Source organism: Dipodomys merriami, unplaced genomic scaffold (genome assembly GCF_024711535.1).
Source record: "Dipodomys merriami isolate MVZ:Mamm:240054 unplaced genomic scaffold, mDipMer1.0.p SCAF_3, whole genome shotgun sequence".
Taxonomy (NCBI): domain Eukaryota; kingdom Metazoa; phylum Chordata; class Mammalia; order Rodentia; family Heteromyidae; genus Dipodomys; species Dipodomys merriami.
Window position 1 is genome coordinate 23,437,889 of NW_027204492.1, and position 27,930 is coordinate 23,465,818.

Genomic DNA, 27,930 nt, shown 5'->3' on the forward strand with positions numbered 1-27,930 from the left:
GTGTGTATTGGCCATTCTTATTTCCTCTTCAGAGAAGTCTCTCTTTAAATCTTTAGCCCATTTATTAATAGGGCAGTTGTTTCTTTGAGGACTTGTTTTGGAGGGATTTAATTATTTTAGTTCTATTTTAGATATGACGCACTTGTCTGTTTTATGGCTAGTGAAGATCTCCTCCCAATCTGTGGGCTTTCTACTGATCTTGTAGAATTCATCTGTGAATCCATCTGGTCCTGGGCTTTTGCTTCCATCCGAAAGAATGACACCACCCCATTTGTAAGGAAATGGAAAGACTTAGAAAAAAATCAGATTAAGTGAAGTAAGCCAGACCCAAAAAACATAGATCCCAGTTTCCCTCATTTGTAATAATATATGTCTAAGATAGTCCTAGTAGATGAGCAGAATAGCTCAATACCTATATGTACATATGAACATATAAGATGATGTTTAGTGAAATGAAACGAGGTTTTACTTTGTTGTTTTTGTTTTTAATGTACTATGTGACTTCTTTTTTCTTTTGTGTTATTTCCTATAGTTTAACCTCTGTTGTCATGGTTTTTTATTTTGGTACCCTGTGTCTTGTATATACGTTTATCTAACTTGGGGGAAGGGAACAACAAAACAGTGAGACAAAGAACAAAGGGCAAACCAATGCAATGGCCATACTCAAGACAATATGTTGGAAATGAACTTTACAACTTGGTGGGAGGAATGCGAGGTAGTTAAAGAGGGAGAAAAAGGAGGGAGGAAGTAACAAGTAGGATAAGAAATGTACTCAATACCTTTTGTATGTAACTGTAACCCCTCTGTACATCACCTTGACGGTAAAATTAAATTTTTTTTAAATGGCTATTTGCCAGATGCTGGTTACTCATGACTACAATCTTAACTACTTAGGAGGCTGAGATCTGAGGGTTACAGTTCAGTGTCATCCTGGGCAGAAAAGTCTGAGAGACTTTATCTCCAATTAACCAGCAAAATACTAGATTGGAAGCATGCTTCAAGTGGAAGAGCACCAGCTGTGAATGAAAATGCCCTGCGTTTAAGGTCCAATAAAGGCACAAAATAAAGAATTAAAAGTTAGCTACTCATGCCAGGTGCCAGTGGCTCACACCTGTAATTCTAGCTACTCAAGAGGCTGAGATCTGAGGATCACAGTTCAAAGCCAGCTGGGTCAGGAAAGTCCATGAGAGTCTTATCTCCAATTAGCCACAAGAAAACCAGAAGTGGTACCATGGTTCAAGTGGTAGAGTACTAACCTTAAGCTGAAGAGCTCAGGGACAGCACTCAGGCCCAGAGTTCAAGCCACATGACTGACAAAAAAGCAAAAACAAAAAAAGGTTAGCTACTCTTTAAAAAATAGAAAATAGCAGCCATGGAAGAGGATATAGAGATTAGAATTCATTGTACACTTTTAGTAAGATTTTAAATTAGTAAATACCACAGGAAATGGTATGGAACTTTCTTCGAAAACCTTCAGGACATTATGTTAAATCAAATAAGCTAGTCACAATAATACAAATACTTTATATTCCTCTTATATGGCATATGCAATGAAGTCAAATAGTAAGAAACAAAGAGTAGAATGGTGGTTGTTATATAAAAGCCCATTGTTCAATAGCTAGTGTTTTATATTTTTAAATACACTTTTATTGTAAAAATGGTGTACACAGGGGTTACAGTTACATGAGTAAGGTAATGAGTGCATTTCCTATTGAGCATTGTTACCTCCTCCTTTGTTTTTCCCCTACCATCCCTTCCCTCCCTTCCCAAACTCCTCTCTCCGTCCCTACCACAAATTGTAAAGTTTGTTTTCAACATAGTGTTTTGTACATCTCATTGTTACAATGGGTCAACCTGTATCCTATTTATGCATTTTGTTTTTTCCCTTCCCCTCCCCAAGTTAGAAAAGTGTATATACAAGATGTAGGGCTCAGGAATCAAATACAGTGAAAACAGAGGTTTATACCATGGGGGAAGAACATACAAAAAAATGAAAATAATCACAGTACATTAGCAAATTGTATTAGAAAAAGAAGAGAACACACCCAAATAAACAAACAGAGATGAGAAAGGAAACATCACAGATATAACCAAGATTCAGAAGATTAAAATTTATTATTTATTATTATTTATGCTAATAAATTTGAGAATCTGGATGAAATGGACCATTTCCTAGGAAATAATTGACATGCCAAAACTAAACCAAGATGAGTTAAACCAACTTAACAGATCCATATCAACCACTGAAATAGAAACAGCAATAAGAGACCTCCCATCTAAGAAAAGCTCAGGACTGGATAGATTTACAGTTGAATTCTACAAGGCCTTCAAAGCAAAACTCACACCAATACCCCTCCAACTCTTCAATAAAATTGAAAGTGAAAGTTCACTACCAAACTCCTTCTATGAAGTCATTGTAACCCTCATCCCTAAACCAGGCAGGGACTCATCAAAGAAAGAAAACTATAGACCCATTTCTTTGATGAACATCGAAGCTATTGTGTTTTAGACTTCCCAGAATAAAATGCTTTGAAGATCCACTGTACAATAACATGAGTATACTTAAAACTACTGAATACCTAAAAATGCTTCAGATGGTCAGTAGTCAAGCACTGGTGGCTCATGCCTGTAATACTAGCTACTCAGGAGACTGAGACTGGAGTATCAAGAATCGAAGCCAGCCTGGGCAGCAAAGTCAATGAGACTCTGATCTCCAATTCATTACAGAAAAAGCTGGAAGTAGTGCTGCCCCTCAAGTAGTAGAGCACTAGCCTTGAGCAAAATGAGCTCAGGGACAGTGTCTGGACTGAGTTCAAGCCCCAGGATTGGCAAAATAAAACAAAATGCTTAAGACAACGAATTTCATTTTATGAAATTTTATCAAAATACAAATGCATCTAAAAATTAAAAAATAAAACCTAAATTCCACTATCCTATCCAAATATGATTTAGGCCAATTAACTTGTAATCTTAAATCAACCTCAGCTTCTACTAGACAAAAGGAAGTTAAATTCCTTCCTATGAGTATGAAAAAATGAGTCAATTGTTTATAAGCAACAGGAAAACAGGATTTGATGTGTCTCATAAGAATGTTTACAAGATGTAAAAGAAAAAATGCTTATTTATATATGTGCTGTACACTTTTGTCTATTTCCTGTAGAATTTTAAGTGCCATATTAAATCACATAACAATGCTAACAGAAACCCTCAGAATTATGAAGTGAGAGAGTTTAAGAAGAGATGGTACAATTTCTTCTTTTTTATATACATGATTTTAAAATCCTTACAGGAGCATTTATTATATTCTCATTTACCACCACTATGTCTCATCAGTCTTGAAGTTTTTTTTTTTGCAATTTCCTTATATGCCCATTTCCTTATATGCCCATTTCCTTTTCAAAATGTCTTGCTTTTCCTTTTTAACTTGACTATTGAAACAGATGCAAAGAAAAGTACTACTTACACATAAACTCTTGAACTGCATTTTTATCATTTGCTCTGTGGAGAAAAACCTCAATTGTATATCCTCCAGTCCCTAGGAAAAGCAATGTGCTTAGATGGATGATCTGATTTTATGAGCACATAGAGCACATAGCTGAAGTCTAGCACTGTGCATTTGTCTTTATGCTTCAACTTTGTCAAGGACTATGAAAGCACATTAGGTATGGTTTCACATTCCAACAATAGATGCAAAGCCTATGACAATACATAGCATTTGTACGACTGTTCTTCATGTGGTACATCAAGGTATAGCTCACTTTCAGCATAGATTTGTAGCCTGAGCTTCTTAATAAGGAAACAAGAATCTTTATGAATTCATTTTATTATCTACCCTCACTGAGAACTCTGATTGGGATTCCACTCAAATATATATCTGTTTAAATGTAACTCTGCTGTGACTTGAATTTACTCATTACGCTGTAATATTTTACTTATGAAACTGCATTTAAAAGTCCTTTAGTGTACATCAGATGAAATTACAGTGCTCGGGGATATTGATTATTGCTTGTAATTGCTATCATAATAACCAACATTTCTCTGTCTTTCTTTGTCTTCATTTTACCCCTTAATGATATACCAAATCAAATCAATATCCAAGATATGGGCACTTACATTGTCCTAAAAATCCAATTATTATTTTTCATAAATATGCAAAGGATTGAAGCTTTTCTCCAAAGTTGAGTAAAAGAGCTCCAAATGACTGTTTTTTCTTTTCTCCCACACATGTTGTATGGTATTAGTTATATGTACTGACATTTTTACCATCCCTAAAGTAGGGGTGAGAAGGCAGGGATACTCTTCCACTTTACTCCCTGTAAATTGCTGTATGTCCTGCTCACTAGTAAATTAGATATACACAGAGGAGAACATAGGCTGGCTTTGTTAACCATATATTAAAGAATAAATTCACCTATTTATTTATGGCATGGAAGGCATTATTTCAAAGCTTTAAAGAAGAAGCACAAGCGAATGAAAAGATCACTATGCTGTGAGTCAGTTATTCAACCAAATATATTTACTGGTATATATTGTGCATTCATGCTGAGGCTAAACTATGTGCCTTTGGAAGTAGCAATAAGTCTTTTAGGTTTTCATCAACTGAAGAGTAGCTTTTAAAAATAGCTATCTATGCATCCAAAATACTTAAACTTTAAATATTACTACAAGATCATATGACATACAAAAGCCTAGCCATACCATATGTAGTACTATTTGAGCAGATACTATTTGCTTTGCTAAGCCTGTGTCAGTTAAACCTAGGTTATTAGAACATAGTGCCAATCTGGTGAAGATTGTGGTCATGCATAGAATAAGTGAATGGAAATACGCTATTTTACAATTCACGAATGCAAATTTTATGCATGACATTAAGTAGCTATGTGAACTACTTTCATTCTCTGGTCATTAGTTTACAGAAAATTGAAGGAGTGTAACTACTAGATGATTTCCTACAAGGACTCTCCCAACTTTGTGATTTTGCAGTCATCATTGTCACACCCTTATTATTAATTCCAAAGGAGGCATGTTGACAAGTCAACTCAATTTAATATGGTCACATAGCGAATTCAATAGAAAGCATGCTTTTCTTTTGTCTTAACAAGCAGATTTAATATACTCAGCAACTTCCTAACCCTATTGTTGTCTACTGAAGCTCATTGATTGGGAGCAATGTCTCTGTAGTCATTGTGCCTAGATTTGAAACTCAGCTTTCCACTCAGCTGTGGAACCATGGACAACTTAATAAACCTCTTCATGCTTTGGTTTTCTCATCTGTAAAACAGATAGACTTATGGTAATAAGGTTGTTAATAAAATTAAATTATATACCAATGTAAAATATGAAGAGCAATGCAAAGCACAGGAAGCATTCAACTGTATGTCAGTATTATCATAATTATTATTAGTACCACTTCTAAGTTTTGAGGGGTCTCAGTTTAGTCTATATGATTAAGACCATTATATCAATCTCACAGATACAAGATCAAAATAATTCACATAAATTACCTAACTTGCTGCCTAGACCTCCTAGATGCTTGGTACATCATGTTCACTTAAATGGAAACAACTGTATTTGTAGTTAGTGCCATCCAGTGAATTTTTCAGTCTTGTTTTATATTAGTTGTAAAACTGAAAGCTCAAGAGAAAATGGTCCTGAAAATAACCCTATAATATATATGTAACATAAATTATTATTTTTCCATGAATACATAGCAATTTTTTTCTTTGAAAAAAATGTGGCTGTTGATGCCTGCCTTCTTTCACTTGATAATATTTGCAAACACTTCTCACAGCACGTTGTGAAAGTTTGTATTATGTGTTTTTAAAATGATTTACTTAATATAATATCAATTTTAGACATTTGGGGTATATTATTTTTGCTATAATAAAAACATTGTTATGAATGATTGCATATATACATTGTCACATGCATACGATTTCCTGAGGACAAGCCCTTATATGTACAATTATTTTGTAGAAAATTTGTGTACTTAAAGTCTTTTGATACATAATACTTCCCCTTCAGAAAGATGGGGTCTGTCAACTCCCATCAGTAACTCAACCCAAATATGCTTAACTGTTACTGATACTCAAATGAAAATCTTTATTGTGGGTAATTTTCATGAACTGCCATATTGAATTATAGGATTTCTTTTTTTTCTGCATTTGTTCTTTCAGTATGGAAGGCAGAAATCAGCCTAATGCACTTATGTATATGTTACATTTTTTGTTGTGTGTTGTGCATTAAAGTGCAACAGTAGAATGTGTGTTGTTTAGCAGTGTATTTTACTAACATATATGTTAGAGTCAAATGGTTAAGTTTCAGTACTCTGAAAAATGACCTATCATCTGATTGTAGTTATTATTCCCTTGCTAGGTGAAATTCAGCAAGTTCTACAATCTCTTTGGGGTTTCATTTAATCAAAAACACAGAGAGGATTTTAACTAGTCTGTTTTATATAAATAAAAATAAAATGAAATAAGAAATTTTCAATAGAACACAAGTCACTTAACACTCAATATACATGAATTATACACACAAAACCATACTTGAATTATTTTGTTTTTTGACAACTACCACCGTGTCAGTACATCACTACTGCTTATAAAAGACAGATAAGCCATGAGCAGTGAAAAGTCTTCTTGCAGTAATTCATTACTCCATTAGTATAAACTTCAACAATAGTCAAATGTATAGTCAAAAAATTTCTGAATACTTGTCTTTCTCTGGGAATGGATACATGTTATTAGAAAAGAGAAAGTGAGCTTCTTGGTGTACTAGGGATGTTCTACATCTTGATAGGGATTTGGGTTACACAAGTAATTGCATTTGTCAAATCTTAGAAAATATATATTCAAAATTTGATCCTGAGAAAAAAATTTTAAAATATTGAATCAGATAAAAATATGAAAGCTGACATAAGTGAAGGGATATATACTGATGTACACTGACTATATTTCAAAATGTTTAAAAACTAGGATGGGATATTGGATAGAGAGGAATGCAGAGGTGGATAGATAAATGATAATATGAGTAGAGTCAAATATAAACTCTAGAGTTCAGTCTACGATATTGTGGGAATTTATAATAAAATTCTTTCAGCTCAGCTGTATGTTTGATAACTTTTATAATAAAGTTTGTGGTGAAAATATGACTATGCAAGCAGATCTCTAAATTTTAGGATAGAGAAAACCCTGAACACTAGTATCTAGACTATTCTATTCATCAAAATACTTTATTATATGTCTCTTAACTACTGAGTATATTTCATAACTAGGAATAGTGTCGTGAGTAATATTAAATGTAGTGTTGACACTCATTAACCAATAATCAGAAAGCACAAGCTCCTTCCTCTTAAAGCTCAAAAATAGGAAAAGTTACAAATAAGAAATAGGGGGACAGGAAGTGGAGGGGGAGAATGAAGGGGAAATAGAGGGGGAAGAGGAGAGAGAAAGGGAAAGAGAAAAAAGAAGGGGAGGAAGAGGAGCAAGAGGAAGGGGAAAGAAAGCGCACCAAAGATGGAGTACAGTTTGGCGTTAACTCTTAAATATATGAAAATTTTGCTTAACTCTTCTAGTTTCCCTGTGATGTATCCTATCGTGATTGTAAATAGTGGAGTTCTTGATCTTGTAGTGATGAGATTTGGTCTTTACAATGATCACTTTTTTCTCCCCCCTCCTCAGGCATTTCCTGTTCAAGCATGGATCTGGGTCCTCTGCTATCTTCAGTGCGGCAAGTCAGAACTATCCTCTGACATCCAATACCGTGTATTCACCTCCTCCCAGGCCACTTCCTCGAAGCACCTTTTCCCGGCCAGCTTTTACCTTTAACAAACCTTACAGATGCTGCAATTGGAAATGCACAGCCTTGAGCGCCACAGCAATCACAGTGACTTTGGCCTTGTTACTCGCCTATGTTATTGGTAAGCCCTTTATTCTGTGCCTCAGTCTTCCTTCTTCTTTTCTTTCTTTCTTTTTAATGGATAAGAAATCTTAATGGACTTATAATAAAGGATATGTGCATTGATATACTTTTCTCAAAAGTATTACCCATCTCAAAATGCTATTATAAAGTATGTCTTAAAATAGATTCTTATTCACAAATCCACTGATAAATAAGCCAAGTAAAGAAGAATACAGGAGGTTGTTGATGTTTAGAGAATATATACATTTTGTAAGATATAAAAATTAATTTTTCCCTTCTGCTCATAGCTTTATTGCTACTGAAAGTTTAACACATAAATTCGGTAAAGTTTGGCCTTGACATTTTCATTATTTTTTTTATTGTGAAAATACTGTACAGAGGGGTTACAATTACATGAGCAAGATAATGAGTACATTTCTTATCAAGCATTGTAGCCTCCTCCTTTGTTTCCCCTTCCCATCCCATCCTCCCCACAACCTCCCACCCAACCCTCCTCCCCCCCCACACCAAAGTTGTAAAGTTCGTTTTTGACATAACGACTTGTACCTCTCATTGTTGCAATGGGTCCACCTGTATCCCTATTTAAACTATTTGTTTTTCCCTTCCCCTCCACAAATTACACCAACATCAAATACAGTGACAGCGGGGTTATACCGTGGGGGAGGGACATAGAAAGCAACAAAGAAATAATCTTATAAATGTGTTAGAAACAATCGCATGAAAGAAAAAAAAACATTTGAATACATATCTTAGGGTTCATTTCCCTAACATCACCTTATCTGACCTTTTCTGCTTGACTCAGACATATACTAGTTAGTGCAAATAAGGGAAACCATGGGACCTATGTTTCTTTGGGCCTGGCTTACTTCATTTCCAAGTCTTTCCATTTCCTGACAAATGGGGCAATGTCATTCTTTCTGATGGAGGCATAGAATTCCATTTTGTATATATACCACATTTTCTTGATCTATTCATCTACTGAGGGGCATCTGGGTTGGTTCCATATTTTAGCAATAGTAAATAAGGCTACAATAAACATAGTCGTGCTGATAGCTTTAGTGTGGTCTTGTTTGTGAACATTTGGGTAAATGCCCAAAAGTGGGATTTCTGGGTCATAGGGGAGCTCTATGTGGAGTCTTTTGAGGAAACTCCATACTGCTTTCCAAAGTGGTTGAACAAGTTTACACTCCCACCAAAAATGCAGTAAGGTTCCCTTCTGTCCACATCCCCTCCATCATCTGTTGTTATTAGAGTTCTTTATTTTAGCCATTCTAACTGGAGTGAGGTGGTATCTCAATGTTGTTTTGATTTGCATTTCTTTTATGACTAGGGAGGTTGAGCATTTCTTCATGTGTCATGTTTTAAAAATATTTTTCATAAGTCAAAATTTACTTATACTCACAATAGTAATGCTTTTTTATTCAACAAGAGACATAAATACGGGTCCCCTCCATCATATAAGTGAAGTAAGCCAGACCCAGAGAAACATAGGTCCCATAGTTTTTCTCATTTGTAACAATTAATTTATATCTAGGATATTCCTAGCAGATGAGCAGAATTGCTTAATAGACATATGACCATATAAGATGATGCTAAGCAAAATGAACTCCAGTCTTTCTTCTTAACCAAAGTTGTTTTTGTTTGTGGTGAGGGAAATGGTTTCTCTCTCAACAATGGAAAGTACAAACATAGACCAAAGCTGAGTATTGTATATAACAAATGGATTTTTAATTAGTCCTTTTTTTCACTTCCTAACCTTAAATAATGCTGTGAAGAGTATGGAATGCTCTTTGAGAAAAAAAATGTTTATACTGCTAAAAGAGTCTTATTGATTGTAATTACTGTAGTTAACTATTTTCCTTTCAATTAAATGGTTGTTATAGTTTTCTCATTAGTTGTCATAATTGCTAATCTACAATAGCTTCAAAGATTATAGTTAAACAATAATACTGCTGCTGCTGAAGTTTCAGGTAGCAATTTCATTAGAGGTACTTATTTGGAAGCTATCTGAAAAATCTAGTGTATAATGCCTTCCCCAGGATTCAATTTTACACTGCAACAACAACAAACAATGTAACCTTATTTCTACTAGATAGTTGAAAAATCATGCATTTACTAAATTTGGGAAGGTAAAGCAAAAAGCAGTTGTAAGTTATGCTCTCCAATTTTAAGAAAAAATATTGCTGTTCTGAGTCACCCTGATTAAAGTCACCCTCATTTAATAGCAAATTGTATTGATTTTTCTCATTGGCATTTTATTTTGAGTGAATATTAATTTCCTTGCTTGAGTGACTCTGCAGTCTGAAATGTAAATTAACATAAGAAACGTGTTTGTGGAAACATAATTCCAACAATGAATAGATTGTCTGGGTACAAAAAAAACCTATAAAGATATGTCTCTAGTAACTTCTTTTCTAGTTTAACCTAAAAATGAAGTTTCCTAATTGAAGTAGAATTAATTACTCACTAAGACACAATGTATATGATCTTAAGAGATAAATGAAAGGGCTTAGAATTTCTTACAATTACAAATAATATAAAGAGTATTTTGCTTGGATCTTCTTATCTAAAGTGTGAGTAATAAGAAATTGCACATAGCCGGTTTCCATAGAAGTCATAAAGCAGGGGATGGTAAATAAATAAATATTCTGTAGGGAAGTCATAGGTGATATCATCGATAAAAATTCATAGCCTGTGCTGATACTCACAAATTTCTCTTTTATTGCCATCATACAACCCAGATGTATTTGAACAATGCTTCTATCAAACATGAATGATCTTATGCTGTAACACCAAAAATATATGTTTTATCTTAGACATTTCAGGATAACCCAGCATGTGTGTTTTCTTGGTTTGTAATAACTTGTAATGAGAAGCATTGATGAAGGCATAGGATTGGGCAATGAGAGATAAATGCAACTCAAACATGACTTTAGTTTGACTTTTTTGTGTCCTGAGAGAGATTTATTTATTGAGTGTGCACAAAATATTATATATTATAAATATATTCATAGTATTTGGAAGGATTATGAATTATATCTAAGTAAAAAAGTCCAGGCAACTACTTTATTATATATGTTCTTCATCTTTATCCTATTATTTTGTTTTGCTTATTAGAATCAACTAATTGTACAAAGGTTTCATTTTAACATGCTCATTTCTGGATACATTGCACCTAGATGATACTCACACCCTCCTTGGTTCTCTTTCCTTCTCCTTCCACCTTATCTCCCTTTTGCAATAAGTTTTAAGTTTCCATGTTCCATTTTCCCACATGTACATAGATTATTATGACTTTTTCTCCCTGCTTCCTCCTCTCCACTTGCTCAAACTAACTCTCACTACCACTCATACCTGAGTCCAGGCATGTTTAATCTTTCTAATGCTGCATGTTAATTCTTCAGGGATTTTACCATGATAGCTCACATCTGTAAATTGTAAATATCATATAATATTTTAATTCGATTTTATATGATTATGTGTTTACAACTATATTTGTGTTTGGAGTCTAATACCTATATATGAGAGATAATCTGTAACCTTTGTCCTTCTTAGCCTGACTTGTATTGCTTAATATGTTTTTCAGGTGTATTCATTTTTATATTTTATGAATTTTACATGTTTGCCAGGTACATTCATTTCCCTGCAAAGGACATAATTACATTCTTCTTTATGCCTGAGTAATATTGCATTTTGTATATATGCTTTATGATCTTCATTCATTAGTTGTAGGGCACCTATTTCTATCTATTGGCTATTGTGAGTAGTGTTGTAATGAGCACAATATATAGGTGTCACTATTATTTCCTAATTTACATTATATAGGATATATCCTCAAGAGTGGTATGGCTGGATCATAGTAGAGTTCTAGTTTTAGTTTTGTACTGATTTCCACTAGCAGTTGCACAAGTGTATATTCTCATCAGTAGTGTATTAGGATTCCTTTTCTTCACTTCCTCACCAACATTACTGGTTGGCGGTGGTCTTCATGGTAGAAATTCTGAATGGAGTGAGATAGAACCCCCCCAAAAGCCCCACCAGGATTCTATTAAGAACCATTCAAAACAATAACTACAATAAACACCCTTTAGAGTTTTCTTGTACAATTATGAGACCAACAATTATGAGATAGTGATATAAAATTACTGTTGTTGAAGACAATGTTTCTATTTAAATATATTATGAAGGCTATTCTTATGTCAGAAATTTCAGTATGTAGTCTGAGACTTGTTGAAATTACATTTATATTAATTTCTTACATAGGTAAAAGTAGGGAATTTCCGTCATTTTAAGAAATAAGTAAATATAAACTTGGTATGACAGTAATGTAGCACAATAGTTATGAGCATGGATGTTCAGCCTCTGTCATCTGTTAGAAATATTACTATGGACAAAATGTTTAACATTTTCTCATCTGCCAAATAGATTTAAATAAATACCTACAATGTTAATAATAGGATTGTAGTGAGAAATAAACTTCACTATATTCAAAGTACTTGGTTTAGGGCCTAAAACATACAAGTTGCCCATAAATACTATTATTATTATTATTATCACATATTTATTATTCACCACTGTTATCCACTGGTTATAACAATTAAGCATATTGTTTATAACTGTTGTATTGACAGGGCCTAGAATATAGGAGCCTTGGCAGTACAATTTTGGATAAAATGAATTAAGCAAAGTAACTTACTTGTAATTAGGTCACTTAAATCTCTCAAGAGTTCTTTAGGATAGATATCAGTACTATGAGGAAACAGAAATAAAAAGTTTTAAGAGATTGCATGACTCAGGAGTGACTACCTTGACCTTTACAAGACAGCAGACTGACTGCAGCACACAAAACTCTTTTGGAGCATGGTAATGGGAATTAAATTCAGGATTTCATGGTTGCTACTTACCTGCTCCATCACTTGAGCCACACTCTCAGACCTTTTGCATTTAATGCTCTTTTTTTAGGTAGTGACTCATGCTTTTTCCTGGCCTAGCCTAGGCCCACTGTTCTACTATCTTCATCTCTTAAGTAGCTGGGATTACAGATCTGCATTATCATACTGTTCCTAGGGCACAACTATTTTTTAAATTTGTCTCATCATTTATAAATGACTCTATGTTCTTTTTTATTTTCAAGGTAATGTATTATATAAGTAAGGTAATAAGTACATTTCTTGTTAAAGTTGTTACCCCTTCCCTTACTTTTCTACTTTCCCTCCCTCCCACCCACCCCCAAGTTGTAAAGATTATTTCCAACATATTGTCTTGCATAAGTTGCTGGTTCCTACCCTGTTCTTTGTCTCACCATTCTGTTGTTCCCATCCTTTTGAGAACTGTATCTCCCTGTCATTCTAGCACTCCAGTAAAGTTTATAACTTATTTGCTTTTTGGTTTATTAAATGAATGCACCTTCCTTTTTTCCTATTAAATACAAATTTGATTCGATATACCAGCTTCTCTGTTGCAGTGATGAGTGCAATTAAGTAGATTGGTGAGAGATATCTTTTGAAATTATTCTTTTTTTATTATTTTATTTTATTTGTGAACATACTGTACAGAGCGGTTACAATTACATGGGCAGGATAATGCATACATTTCTTACCAAGCTTGAAATTATTCTGTGATTTTTCTACATACACAAATATCAGGCAAAATGCTGCACAGTAGTTTGAAGGAGTTCAAATTTAGATGATGTTTATGACAAACATTGTAATTTACTTCAATGTTCCATCATGATCTGGATATTATGTGGCTTTGGATAAATCAACAAAAAAGCTCTTCTTTAATTTAACCCATCAATGCTATATTACTGACTATCTCAATGGAGAGTAGAATTCATAAACAGACATTCAGATGAAAGATGCTACATAGGAAATGCAACATATAAGATGATTTCTAAATGGCTTTCTGTGGCTGAAATAAAAAGTATTATATTTCAAAACACAGAATCATTTCACACTTAACTCTTGTTGAGTCTGTAAGAATCATCACTGTTTCTTTTTTCAATCTCCTTTGCAAGGCTTCTATAGCCCAAGTAAAATCTTTCTCTGAAACTATTTACTGCTACCGTTTCCTGTGTAAATTCCTTTCTGCTCTTTCATTTTCTTGTATTATCCATTATGTATAACCTTTACATACTAATATCTGTATATTGTACTGCCCTCAATCCACTAGGGAAAATCACATTAAAATCAATGGGACATCAGCAGACATTCTGTGCATTATGCCCCTATAAGTGGTCATTGGGAAGCAGTGGAAAACCAGAGCAGAGTTATTCAGCCAAGAGGCCCCATTTTTACATCTACCCATTACAGAGTATAGGTCAGCAGGAAAATAATTCCTTTGAATAAATTTAAAAGTCATAAAATTTGGTAAAAAGTGTTTTGGAGAGATACTGATTATCCAAAGGTATTATGGAATGGCTATTGTCATAACTTCCCCATAAATCTGCAATATTTTCCATCTGAATAAAAAACATGTCCTTATGTTTCATCCTCTCTGATATTTTGGCATCAGCGATGTATCAATGTCAGTCAGAAGCAAATTTTCTTGAATTTACAAATAAGCCATACGAAGTACTAGTCAGGAAGACAGATGACACAAGAGAAGGTGAGGTTAAGGTACTTCATCAATGGTTGTAAAGGGCACAAATAGAGCTTCTCTGGTGATATTTGATGTTTTGATAAAGTTTCTCCATAGTCAGCAGTTTGTGTAAGAGGCAATAGAAACTCACAGGAACATATTCTTCCTGGGTTGAAATGGGCTTTTGCACTGAATCAGCTGGGGTGTAGAAATTTCTATCAGTCCCAATATCATCAGTTAATAACATGGATAATCCTTTTGCTGAGGCCTAAAATTGGTACTGATTCATCTACTTTCAGAGGATATTCATAGTGTCCAAGGTGTTCAATGAAATAATTGTAATCCTTGACACAACTATATATATATATAGATAGATAGATATATAAAAGTATATATATATATTTCCTACATATAAAAATTTGACTAGAGCCGGGCGCTGGTGGCTCACGCCTGTAATCCTAGCTACTCAGGAGGCTGAGCAGTTCAAAGCCAGCCCGGGCAAGAAAGACCGTGAGACTCCTATCTCCAATAAACCACCAGAAAACCGGAAGTGGCGCTGTGGCTGGACAACGCCCAGCCCAGGTCCAGAGTTCAAGCCCCACGACCGACAAAAAAAAAAAAAAAATTGACTAGAATGAACATTAACAATACAGATACAAAGCCGGGCACCGGTGGCTCACTCCTGTAATCCTAGCTACTCAGGAGGCTGAGATCTGAGGATCACAGTTCAAAGCCAGCCCCGGCAGGAAAGTCTGTGAGACTCTTATCTCCAATAAACCACCAGAAAACCGGAAGTGGCGCTGTGGCTGAAGCGGTAGAGCACTCGCCTTGAGCTGAAGAGCACAGGGACAGCACCCAAGCCCATAGTTCAAGCCCCACGACCGACAAAAAAAAAAAAAAATACAGATACAATAGTGAATCCAAGTCTGTGACCCAAAATGTAAGGGTGAAACCACTCAGGAGGGCAAAGGTCCTACTTTACATTATTCACTGAACCAAAATTTAATTATATTGATTCTAATCCTTTCTTCTGCCTCCTTCACACAGGCTCAATTTTCCTATTTTCTAAGTCCCGTATTATTGGTGGGATAAGAAAGTGCTGAAAATTAATAGGAGAGTGGAATGGGCTCATTTTCTCTCATGAAGAAACAACAAATACCTCCCTTTGAAGCGATGAAATAAAATGGAATGCAGCCTGATTCCAGAAAATTCAAGAACTTAGATTTTTCAAGTATAGAATAGAAATGGATATTTTTCCCATTAAAGTACACAATGCCTCAATACAATATTTGCTAAGTGCACAAAAAGCACAAATATTGTATGCTTGCCAAAATCATTTACTTTTGATTGCTGGATACCTAATTACCATTTCTATGACTAACTTTTCTCATCTATGAAATGGGAATTTTGATAATACCTTCTATATAATTAAATGATTAATGGTTTGTAAAACACGTAAGTAATTTTTTTTACCAGATCTAAATGAAGACTAATGATTATTAATGAACAGGATTATTGTGAAGATTATTCATTTGAGCTGCAGTAAGCATAATTTATATATAATTTATCCTAACATGAGCTGCTTTTGCTTCTTTTCTTTCAAAGTTATCTAAAGCAAATTTTTCATGGCTTAAATATGTGTCTCATTAGAATTCTTAAATGCAATTGTTGTCTTTGCCTGGTCTAAAATAACTGTCATTTTACCTTCATTTTATTAATTTCCCGCTTCTTTGGTATTTGGACCCTTCATGTGGTTTTGTATTTCTATCTGGAGGCCATATTGGAGTTGACATTCATTCCCATTAAAATGTGTTATATCGTGTAGCATTCACAAAATGATTCATCATAAAATACTAAAATCAAATTTCACACAATCCTAAAGATCATTATCAGCCCTTTTGGTCTCATGTTTAATACTTAATTACGTTATTCCAGTTCACTGTCATGGACCAATTCATAATTAATAATGGCAGATCCTTTGTTACTATTGACTTTTTCACCTATTTATGAATTTACACACATTTTAGCAATCTTGTAAAGATCTGGAAATGGTACTGCAATATCAGTCTAATAATAAGACTTCCATCTATGCATTTATCACAGCTCTTCTTTAATAAAGATTTATAATTTCACCCTATATCACCTTTTGATGTAAGATGTTCCATCAGATTTTATTTTCAGCATGCTAAGCAAATGTTTTACCTGTTATAAATAAAAGTACAAATCCTAACCAAATTAATCATGCTAGAATGACAGGATGACCCTATGTTGCATATAACTACTTCTAAAACCAGTTTCTGTTTCTCAAGATGAAGATATTTTCATGAAATAGAGATACTGTGTTTATTTTTTAGTTGGAATTCCAACATGCTACTTATTTAAAACAAAGTAAGAAATAATTTTCAGCAGCAAGTAGTGTATAATATAAAAATACATGTTTTACACCAAGGGAACCAATAAATCTACTAAGTAGTTTTCATGCAGGACTTTCTAAGTCTAGGTAGGGAAATTAAGATGAGTCTGGAAAATAGACAAACATGCACTGAAAGGCATACTAAAAGTGGCCTCAACAATATGTTAGCAATTTTGGCGTTTTGTATGTTTAAAAACTTTTAGAACACCAACAACCAATCCTGTAAATTTGAAAAGGTCTATGTTTCAAGAAATCTATTATCTCAATGGAAATGATTTAAATTTTATTTCATAAAGAAGTCTTGTTCCTATCTTGTGTCTATCCCACCTACATTATATAAATATATACATGTATGTGTGTTTATATTAAATGTGAATATTTTTAGACCCATATTGCATTCATGGTTAAGATATACATACTCTGAACTAAGCAACAATAAACTAAATTAGAGCAATGGCTTTTAAACAGGTGGCAGGTTAACACATATTTAACTGTGAAAATATGTAATTTTTATATAAAATAGTCAGAATGGGGTAGCACAAGAGGTGACATCTTCCAAGGTGAGAGATTCAATAATATTCCTTTCACAGATAGGTAAAAACATGTATGTGTCAGTAAATGTACATATATTACAATACCCGAAGAAAGAAAAAAATAGACGATCCAGGAAGCGGGCAGAAAATGAAGATAATCAGCAGGAGCAAAACACATAACACAGCTTACTCTAGGGAAACAAGCTTGGAATTTATTCTAAAAACACCTGAAGTTACTTTAGGTTTTTTTTTTCAATGTAATTATTTCCTCTGATTTATACTTCGAATAATAGTGGTATGGAAGTTTGGCTTTAGCAGCAAGGACAATGAGGATTGTAAAATTGATGTCATAAAAAAATCAAAACAGGGTGATACATAAGGATCTAGCTTTAGTTTTCTACAAGTGATTAACCAATTTTTCCAACACCATTTACTGAAGAGGCTGTCTTTCTTCCATTCTAATTTTTTAGCTCCCTTATCAAAGATTAGATGGCTATAGGTCTGTGGGTTCATTTCTGGGTTTTCAATTCTATTCCATTGGTCCTCAGGTCTGTTCTTGTGCCAGTACCAAGCTGTTTTGATTACTATGGCTTTGAAGTAGAGTTTGAAATTTGGTATTGATATTCCTCCAGCACTGTTCTTTCTGTTAAGGATCGTTTTTGCTATTCTGGGTCTTTTATTGTTCCGTATGAATTTTTGGATTGCCTCTTCTATTTCCTTGAAGAATGAGGTTGGAATATTGATAGGTCTTGCATTGATTTTGTAGATAGCCTTGGGAAGTATTGCCATTTTCCCAATGTTGATCCTTCAGATCCAGGAGGTTTTTCAACTTTCTATGTATATAGCTTTTGACTTTTTGTACTTGTCCCAGACATATACTAGTTATTGCAAATAAGGGAAACCATGGGACCTATGTTTCTTTGGGCCTGGCTTACTTCACTTAATATAATTTTTTTCCAATTTCAAACAAATGGGGTGATGCCATTCTTTCTGATGGAGGCCTAGGATTCCATTGTGTGTGTGTGTATATATATATATTTGTATGTATATATATATATATATATATATATATGCATATATATATATGAACCCAAAGATAGGTACACAAGTGGTTTTTTTTTCTTTCTTGTTATTGCTTCTAACGTATTTAGAAGGTGCCATGTGATTTTTTTGTTGCTTTGTATGTCCCTCCCCCACGGTATAACCCCTGTTTTCACTGTATTTGATATTGGTATGATTTGTGGAGGGGAAGGGAAAAAATTGTTTAAATAGGGATACAGGTGGACCCATTGCAACAATGAGATGTACAAGACGTTATATCGAAAAACAAACTTTACAACTTTGGCAGAGGGGGGCGGGAGAGAGATGGGAAGGGATGGGAAGGGGAAACAAAGGAGGAGGCAATAATGCTTGATAAGAAATGTACTCATTATCTTGCCCATGTAATTGTAACCCCTCTGTACGGTATTTTCACAATAAAAAAACAAAACACTATATCATAGCATAGAGGAGTGATATGGAAAAGCCTAAACTGATAGAAATGGGAAGGAGATGGGATTGAGAAATATTTAGAAGATAATACATACTAGGTTTTGTCTAATAAGATGTTTCAGGAGAGCGTTGTTTTCTGACTTAAAAAGTTGGCAAGTGCTGATGCTGTTAATACCAAAGAAAGGCCTGAGACCAGATGGCTTTACTGCTGAAATATATGAAACATTTAAACAAGAAATTATACCATTTATTCTTTTTTTTTTTGAGTAAGAATCTCAACTATGTAACTCGGGATGACCTAAACTCACTATTCAATTGGCCTCCAATTCACTATCCTCCTGCCTAAGCCTCTCAAATGCTAGAGTTGGAGCCACCATGCCTGGCTACAATTATATGTAAATCATGTCAAAATATTGAAGAAGAGAGAATGTTTCCAAGATCATTGTGTAAATCCTGCATCAGCCTAATACCAAAGTTGAAATTCATACTACAAAACAAGGAAACAAGGAAATCAAGGCAAGAAATGTAAACTACAGACAATAGCTTTGATGAGCATAGATATTAAAATCTTCAACAAGATACTAGTTGTTCCAAATTTACTGAAAAGATCACTAAATATATCAAGTTGAATTTATCCTAAGGATACAAGGAAAATTCAACTTACATAAATCAATAAATATTATGTATTTAATAGAATGTAAGACACAGCTCATTTATCATCAGATGCTTAGAAAGCCTTTGACAAAATTCTGCATCCTTTCATAAAAAGGTCTCAACAAATCACTCATAGAAGGAATGTATCTCAACAGAAATATATGCCATATATGTGCAAACTACAGCTAACATCATATTAGAGGAAACGCTTTTCCTGTAAAAATCTGGAATAAGAGCGATGATCAGGGCTGGGAATGTGGCTTAGTGGTAGAGTGCCTGCCTAGCATACATGAAGCCCTGGGTTTGATTCCTCAGTAGCACATAAACATAAAAATCCAAAAGTGGCGCTGTGGCTCAAGTGATAGAATGCTAGCCTTGAGCAAAAGAAGCTCAAGGATAGGCCCTGAGTTCAAGCCCCTGGACTGGCAAAAAAAAAGTGATGGTTATTCTTTTTTAAATATCTTGTTGGTATATATTCATTTTACAAGATAGTTTTATTGTGAAATTTACATGCATGCATACAGTGTACCTTGATCAAACTTTCCCTAATCTCCTTTCTCACTTTCTTAAAATAACTTAGTTTTCATTTTATATATACCATAGTTCTTCCTGCCTGCCTTCTGGCTTTTTTAATCTTTAATTTTTGCCTCTTCTGAAAATATAATTGTTTTCCAGTAACTTTTTTTTTCTCATCTTATAATTTTTATTTTAGGAATATGTGAATGAGCGTTTTCCTTTCTTGTCTTCTTTCTCTTTTTCTTTCTTTCTTAATTATCTTTTTGTTTTTTGTCTAGCTCTACTGAACTTCTGATCTTTTCTTCTCCCTTTCCCATCCTTAAAGCTTTTCACATCTCCTCTATGTCCCTCCCCTTCTCGGAACATATTCACATTCCTCTCTAAATAGACGGTCTTTTAACTTCTATAATAACATTAATTTTTACGTTTCTATTTTTTTTCTGGTCTCTCTCTCTCTACTTGCATCCTACCCAACCCATTTCCTGCATTGTGATTAGGACATAGTTAACCCTCCCTGTGCCTCCCCACACCAATCTATTCCTATTTTTTACCCACATCTCTCCCTAATCCTAATAATTTCTGGTTTTCCAAATTCTTTTCTGCAGTTCGAAGTACTTTAACATATAGTTGTTTGATGTTGAATAGATGTATCTGTTGAACTAGATTGTATCTGTAGACTATTGACTGTACAAACGCAAACTTTGGTTGATGGTTGCCTTAAGATAGTGTTCTAGCATAAAACTGGTGCAATCTTCATCTCAAATGGGCCGAGTAAGCCGGAAAAACACAAGAAAAATGGCAAATTTGGGTATCTCAATTCCCAATCTTGATAATCAGGGATTAGAACAGATAAAGAATAATCCAGAGGAGAGTTCCCAAATAGCTCTACAAACACTAATAGCAAACATGATAAATGAGAAGTTTGACAATGTACAAAGGACTCTGTATGAGCGTGATAGGGAGAGAGAGGAGGCATCCCAGAAGTTTATACAGGAATATCATAAGCGTGAGGAAGCTACTCAAAAACTGATACAGGATTTGCGCGAACAACTTGAGAATGCTCAAAGAGAAAGGGAGGAATGGTGTGAGCAGGCAGAGAACACTCAAAGAGAACTGCAGGATTCCCACGAACGGGAAGAAAGAGAACTGCAAGAATCCCACAGACGGGAAGAAGCTAATCAAAGAGTAATTCAGGAATTGAGAGACCAGGTAGAGAATACACAAAGATCACTAAAGGCATTCATGGAATCCATTAACAAAGAGCTGAAGGAAGTCAGGGAGACCACAAAGGGAATGCTGAATGGAACCCAACAGAAGGAATGGGAGTCCAAAGAAACCATAACCAATCAACTAAGTGATTTGAGAACAAACACTGAACACCAAATTAAGGAAGTAAAGAAATTCATACAAGACCTAAAACAGAGCTTCAACAAAGAACTTGAAGCCATCAAAGCTGACCAATTAGAAGGAAAAGAGATAAAAAACAAAGTAGAGAGTCTTGACAGCAGGTTAGACCATGCAGAAGATCGAATCTCAGGGATTGAAGACAGCCTAGATATTATAGAGAAAGAACATACAACCATCCAAGACAAGTCCAAGAAATATGATAGGTCTATCCAACACCTGGAAGACACCATCAGAAGGCCCAATCTAAGGATAATGGGTGTAGAGGAGCACCTAGAAACAGAAGTTAATGGTCTAGGAAATTTGTTTAACAGGATCCTAGCAGAGAACTTCCCAAACATACAAAAAGATAGGCCTATTCAGATACAAGAAGCTTTTAGAACCCCAAATAGACCAGACCAGAATAGGACATCCCACTGTCACATTATAATCCACACAGGATCAACCCAGACCAAGGAAAAGATCCTTAAAGCTGTCAGGGAGAAAAGGGTAATCACCTACAAAGGGAAACCAATTAGAATTACCTCAGATTTCTCAGCAGAGACAATCAAAGCAAGAAGAGCCTGGAATGACATATGCCATGCCCTAAAAACAAATAATTATCAACCAAGAATACTGTACCCAGCTAAACTCTCCTTCATAACTGAAGGCCAAATAAAAACCTTCCATATCAAAGAAAAATTGAAACAATACATCTCCACCAAACCAGCCCTACAAAAGATTCTTAAAGATGTCCTACACATAGAAAACCAACAAGACCGCAACAAAGGCCAAGAAACTGCACCCAAACTGAGAATCCAAGAACCTTAGGAAGAACCCAGTTTCTGCAGCCCCCAAGAAGGTGGATAACATGGCAGGAACTCCCAAATACCTCTCAGTACTATCTCTTAATGTTAATGGACTGAACTCTCCAATTAAGCGACATAGACTGTCTAGTTGGATTAAAAAACAAGACCCTTCTATCTGCTGCCTGCAGGAGTCACATCTTGCCTGTAAAAACAAACACATCTTCAATGTTAAAGGCTGGAACAAAATCTACCAAGCAAACGGCCCTCATAAACAGGCGGGAGTTGCAATCCTAATATCAGATAAAATAGACTTCAAACTAAAATTCGTGAGAAGAGATAAAGAAGGTCGCTACATACTAATTAAAGGATCTCTCCTTCAGGAGGATATTACAATTCTAAATATCTATTCGCCAAACAATGGAGCACCCAAATTTATCAAAGAAACACTACTTTCCCTCAAATCCCATATAGATCCAAAGACATTAATTGTTGGGGATTTTAACACACCACTCTCCCCACTAGATAGATCAACTCGGCAAAAACTCAACAGAGAAACCGCAGATCTAAACAGCTCCATAGATCAACTAGACTTAACAGACATTTACCGAACATTTCACCCAGCAGCATCAGAATACACGTTCTTCTCAGCAGCACATGGAACGTTTTCTAAAATAGACCACATTTTAGGCCACAAAGCAAACTTGTCTAAATTCAGAAACATTGAAGTTATACCTTGCATTCTCTCTGACCACAAGGGAATAAAATTAGAACTCAACACCAAAAGCCACCAAAGAAAGCCCGGTATCACATGGAGGCTGAACAACACACTGCTGAATCATGAGTGGGTCATGGAAGAGATTAGAAAGGAAATTCAAATGTTCATGCTATTCAACAAAAATGAACACACAAATTACCAGCTCCTCTGGGACACAGCAAAGGCAGTACTCAGAGGCAAGTTTATAGCTCTGAGCTCCTACATCAACAAATTGGAGAGATCGGAAACTAACAATTTAACAACACATCTAAACCTCCTTGAAAAAGAGCAGCAAGATAAACCCCAATCCAGTAGACGGAAAGAAATAATTAAAATTAAATCAGAATTAAATGAATTAGAATCCAAAAAAACTATAGAAAGAATCAACAAAACAAAGAGTTGGTTCTTCGAAAAACTTAACACAATTGACAGACCCTTAGCAAATCTAATCAGAAAAAGGAGAGAACACACCCAAATTAATAAACTCAGAGATGAGAATGGAAACATCACCACAGAAACAACCAAGATTCAGAACATTATAAGGGAATACTTCTCAAAACTGTATGCTAATAAGTTTGAGAACTTGACAGAAATGGACCTTTTCCTAGCAAATATTGACATGCCAAAACTAAACCAAGATGAGTTAAACCATCTTAACAGGCCCATATCAAGCATTGAAATAGAAACAGCAATAAGAGACCTCCCAGCTAAGAAAAGTCCAGGACCAGATGGTTTTACAGCGGAATTTTACAAGGCCTTCAAAGCAGAGCTCACACCAATACTCCTCCAACTCTTCAACGAAATTGAAAGAGAAAGCTCACTATCGAACACATTCTATGAAGCCATCATAACCCTCATCCCAAAACCAGGCAAGGACTCATCAAAGAAAGAGAACTATAGACCCATTTCTTTTTAATTTTCTTAATTTAAATTTTATTTCTTAATTCACTAAAAAAAATCTCTAAGTAGTTGTACAAAGGGAATGCCATATAACAAAGTAGCATGACTACAATGAATCTTGATCAGTGTCACCCTTTCAACATTCTCACTCCACTTTGATCCACCACTTCCATTACTTTTTAAAATTTGTGATATATACAATGAATTCCTGACTGCATTATCCACTCTTTTCTCCCCTTTAATCATCTACTACTTCCCCTTTTGCACCACCCACCGTCTTGGATATACTAATTTCCTTGTGCTGCTTTTGTTGGTCTTTGGCCTAGTCTTTCTACACGATTATACAATTTGAGCTGTCCATAGAGCCAATTATACTGCAGTTAATTAATTTATAACCACTTGCTTACTACCTAGTACACCACAGTTTTTTGTCCATCCATCTGTTGAAGGGCATCTAAGATATTTCCATGGCTTGGTTATCATGAACTTCAATGAACATGAGTATACCCATGTTTCTTCATAATTCAATATGGTACTGGGAATCCTAGCCAGAACAATTAGGTAAGAGAAATAAATGAAAGCCATCCACATTTGAAAGAAGGCAAATTGTCACTATTGGCAGATAACATGATCTTTTCTTCATATATTTTTGGGTCTTACCTATACTAGTATTTAACTCACTCAGGGCCTTGTACATAATCAGTTTACTTGTTCATCTGGCATTCTGCCATTTGAGCCATGACAATAGCCTTGTTTTTGATAGTTTTTTTTGAAATGGAATCTCTTGGATTATTTTTCAGGGACTGGCCTCAAATTTAAAATTCTTAGATACAAGCCATATGAGAAATTCAAATTCCTAAATACAAGCCATATAAGACACCAACACCCAATATATGAGTATTTTTCACTTTGATGTGTGTGTGTGTGCGTGTGTGTGTGTGTGTGTGTGTGTGCGTGCGTGTGTGGCCTGGGGCTTGAATACAGGGCCTGGGAACTCTCTCTGAGCTTCTTTTGCTCCAGGCTGGCACTCTCCCAATTGAGCCACAGATCTACTACCTGCTCTTTGGTAGTTTATTGGAGATAAGAGTCTCATGGATTTTCCTGCCCATACTAGCTTCGAATCATGATCCAGAGAACCCAGCCACCTGAGTAGCTAGGATTACAGGTGTAAGCTACCAGATCTTGGCCCTTTTTGCATTTTTATTTTTTATTGTTATTATAATTGTGATGTACAGAGTGGTAACAGTTACACAACTCAGGTTGTGAGTAATTTGATTTGGGACAATGTCATTCCTCTCACTCTCCCAGATTTTTCCTCCCCTCTTTCATTTTTAATTAATTTTACTTCTAAACATACATAGAAGCATAAGACATGATGGTCATAAACATTAGTGAGATTTTCCAGTTTATATGTTTACATTTAAATCAAGTTTAAACATCTATCTCCTCAAATATTTTATATGGCAATTTTTTTAAAGTTTTTCTTCCAAATTGAATTATATAATACATTATTATCTGTTGTCACCTTGCTATACAACAACACAACAGAAATTCAAGTTCCTAGATAGTTATAAATACCCTTTTGTCAAACTTTTCCCATTCTTCTCTCCAAAATACATCTACTTTCAATTTCTACAAGATCAATTTTCTTAGATTGAACATATGAGTGAGATCATGTGCTACTTGTTTTTTTCTGGGCCCAGCTTTTCTTTAACATTTATCTCTGGTTCCATCCATGTTGTTGCAAATAATAGGATTTAATTTTTTTATAGCTAATGGTATCCCATGATGTAGTATATATACCACATTTTTATTGGACTTATTCTTACATATAGTGCTACATGCATGCCCATAAAGAAGTATTCCAAGACCTCCAGTGAATAATTGTAACTATGGAGAACTAAGGCCTATATGTGCCAAGTTTACTATTATATTACATACTTATGATAAAGTTTAATTTACAAATTTGGCAAATAAAGGACTGCCAACAAAAGCTAATACTGTAAGAAAATAATATGAAACTAATGATATAAGAGAATAATAGCAAAGCCTGACCCCAATAATTCATGTCTTTAATCCTACTAACTCAGGAAGCTGACAACTGGGAAGGCAAGTACAGAATACTCCATCTCCAGTTAAGCAGCAAAATGCTGGACTGGAGTCAGAAAACATCTGATAGAGCAATACATGTGATCCAGAAAGCATATCTAACTCTCAAATTTCTGAATTACTCACTATAGTATAAAAATAACTTCAGGCTTCCTTCAACCACAAGTAACTGAAACCATAAAAGCTAAAACCACAGATAAGGGTGCAGTACTGTGCAGAAAACACAGCAATCATTAAAAAGTGTGAGAACTAATTAATTCAATAAAGTGACAGGATACAAAAGCAACATACAAAAACATCAGTAGTATCGTGAGACAGTAACAGTGAATTCTCAAAAAAAAAAAAAGGAAAAATCAACAATACAATTTTTTTTTCTTTTTGGTCGTGGGGCTTGATCTCTGGGCTTGGGCGCTGTCCTTGCACTCTTCAGCTCAAGGCAAGTGCTCTACCGCTTAAGCCACACCACCACTTCTGGTTTTCTAGTGGTTTATTGGATATAGGAGTCTCATGGACTTTCCTGCCCAGGCTGGCTTTGAACCATGATTCTCAGATCTCAGCCTCCTGAGTAGCTAGAATTACAGGCATGAGCCACCAGCGCCCAGCTAACAATACAATTCTTTATACAATAGGTACTTCATGTATTTATTGGCCACACATACCACAATACTTTCAGAATTGTCTGTTCAATTCTTTTGCCCATTTATTAATTGGATTCTTGAGCCTTTCGGAGTTTAGTTTTTAGCTGTCTGGATATTCTGGTTATTACTCCTTTACCAGGTGTATAGCTGGCAAAGATTTTTCCCCCATTCTGTAGATTGTCTTCTCAGCCTTGATTACTTTCCCTTTGCTGTGCAGAAGTTTTTTAATTTTATGCAATCCCATTTGTAAATGTTTGCTTTTCTGGAGTTTTATGTAGGAAGTTATTCACTATGCTAATAAGTTGTAGTGTTTTCCCTATACTTTTTATAGCAATTTTAAAGTTTCAGGTCTTATGTTAAGATCTTTGATATACTTTGAAATTATATTACTACAGCTTCATTCTTGTGTGTGTGAATATCTAATATTCCTAGAAACATTTGTTGAGAAGGCTATCTATTCTCCGATGTACGTTTTGGTCTTCTTTGTCAAAAATTAGATGCCTATAGGTACTCAGGTCAGTTTCATTGTCTTCTATTATGTTCTATTAGTTCTGGAAATTTTTGTGCCACAACCATGCAAGTTTTTCATTATAATTTGATGTTCATTATTATTGAAAATATTTGCATTTGAGGACACAAAATTTTGGAAGTTGAACAATGGGGAGAAAGAACCTGAAGGTGGCAGTATAGGAAATACTAATATTCAAGAGAGCTGAGGATAAAGTATCTGCAAAGCATACAAAGAAGAAGAAACTAGGACATTAGTGAAGATGGAATTATAGTTCTTAGAGTATGATCTAGAGACCACTAGGGACCCCAAGTTTTTTTCAGGCATTTATATACTAAAACTACTTTCATAATATCAAAAAGAGATCATTTATTTTTTCACTATAATAACAATGAAATTGCATGCAAATGTAAAAGTGAGAATCTAATTATCTTTTATTAAGTTAAACACTAAGAGAAAATCAAAATACAAATGCCATTCTTTCTCACTAATACTTTTTGTTTTCTAGAAGATATTTATCATAAAATGTGACATTTGTTAAAAGTGGAATAATTTCTTGTTAAATAAATCACAAAATAAACACTTAGAGAAGTTACCAGTCCCAAATTTTAATACAGTAAACATAGGAACATATATATAGGTAGCATAAATAAAGGTAAATATAGATAACACATAATTGAAATTTTTCAGCATCCTCAGTAATTTTTAAGACCATACAGA

At 34.7% G+C, this 27,930-nt stretch overlaps 1 protein-coding gene across 9 annotated transcripts in view; it reads left to right on the plus strand.

Annotated features, from left to right (window-relative positions):
• Tenm1 (teneurin transmembrane protein 1) overlaps positions 1 to 27,930 on the plus strand; it is an 875,459-nt gene that overhangs the window by 534,703 nt on the left and 312,826 nt on the right. For all 9 annotated transcript variants that reach the window (XM_070039761.1, XM_070039760.1, XM_070039769.1 and 6 more), the window contains one exon: positions 7,683 to 7,921. In XM_070039761.1, the coding sequence (XP_069895862.1) occupies positions 7,683 to 7,921 (239 nt within the window). The remainder of the gene's footprint in view (positions 1 to 7,682; positions 7,922 to 27,930) is intronic.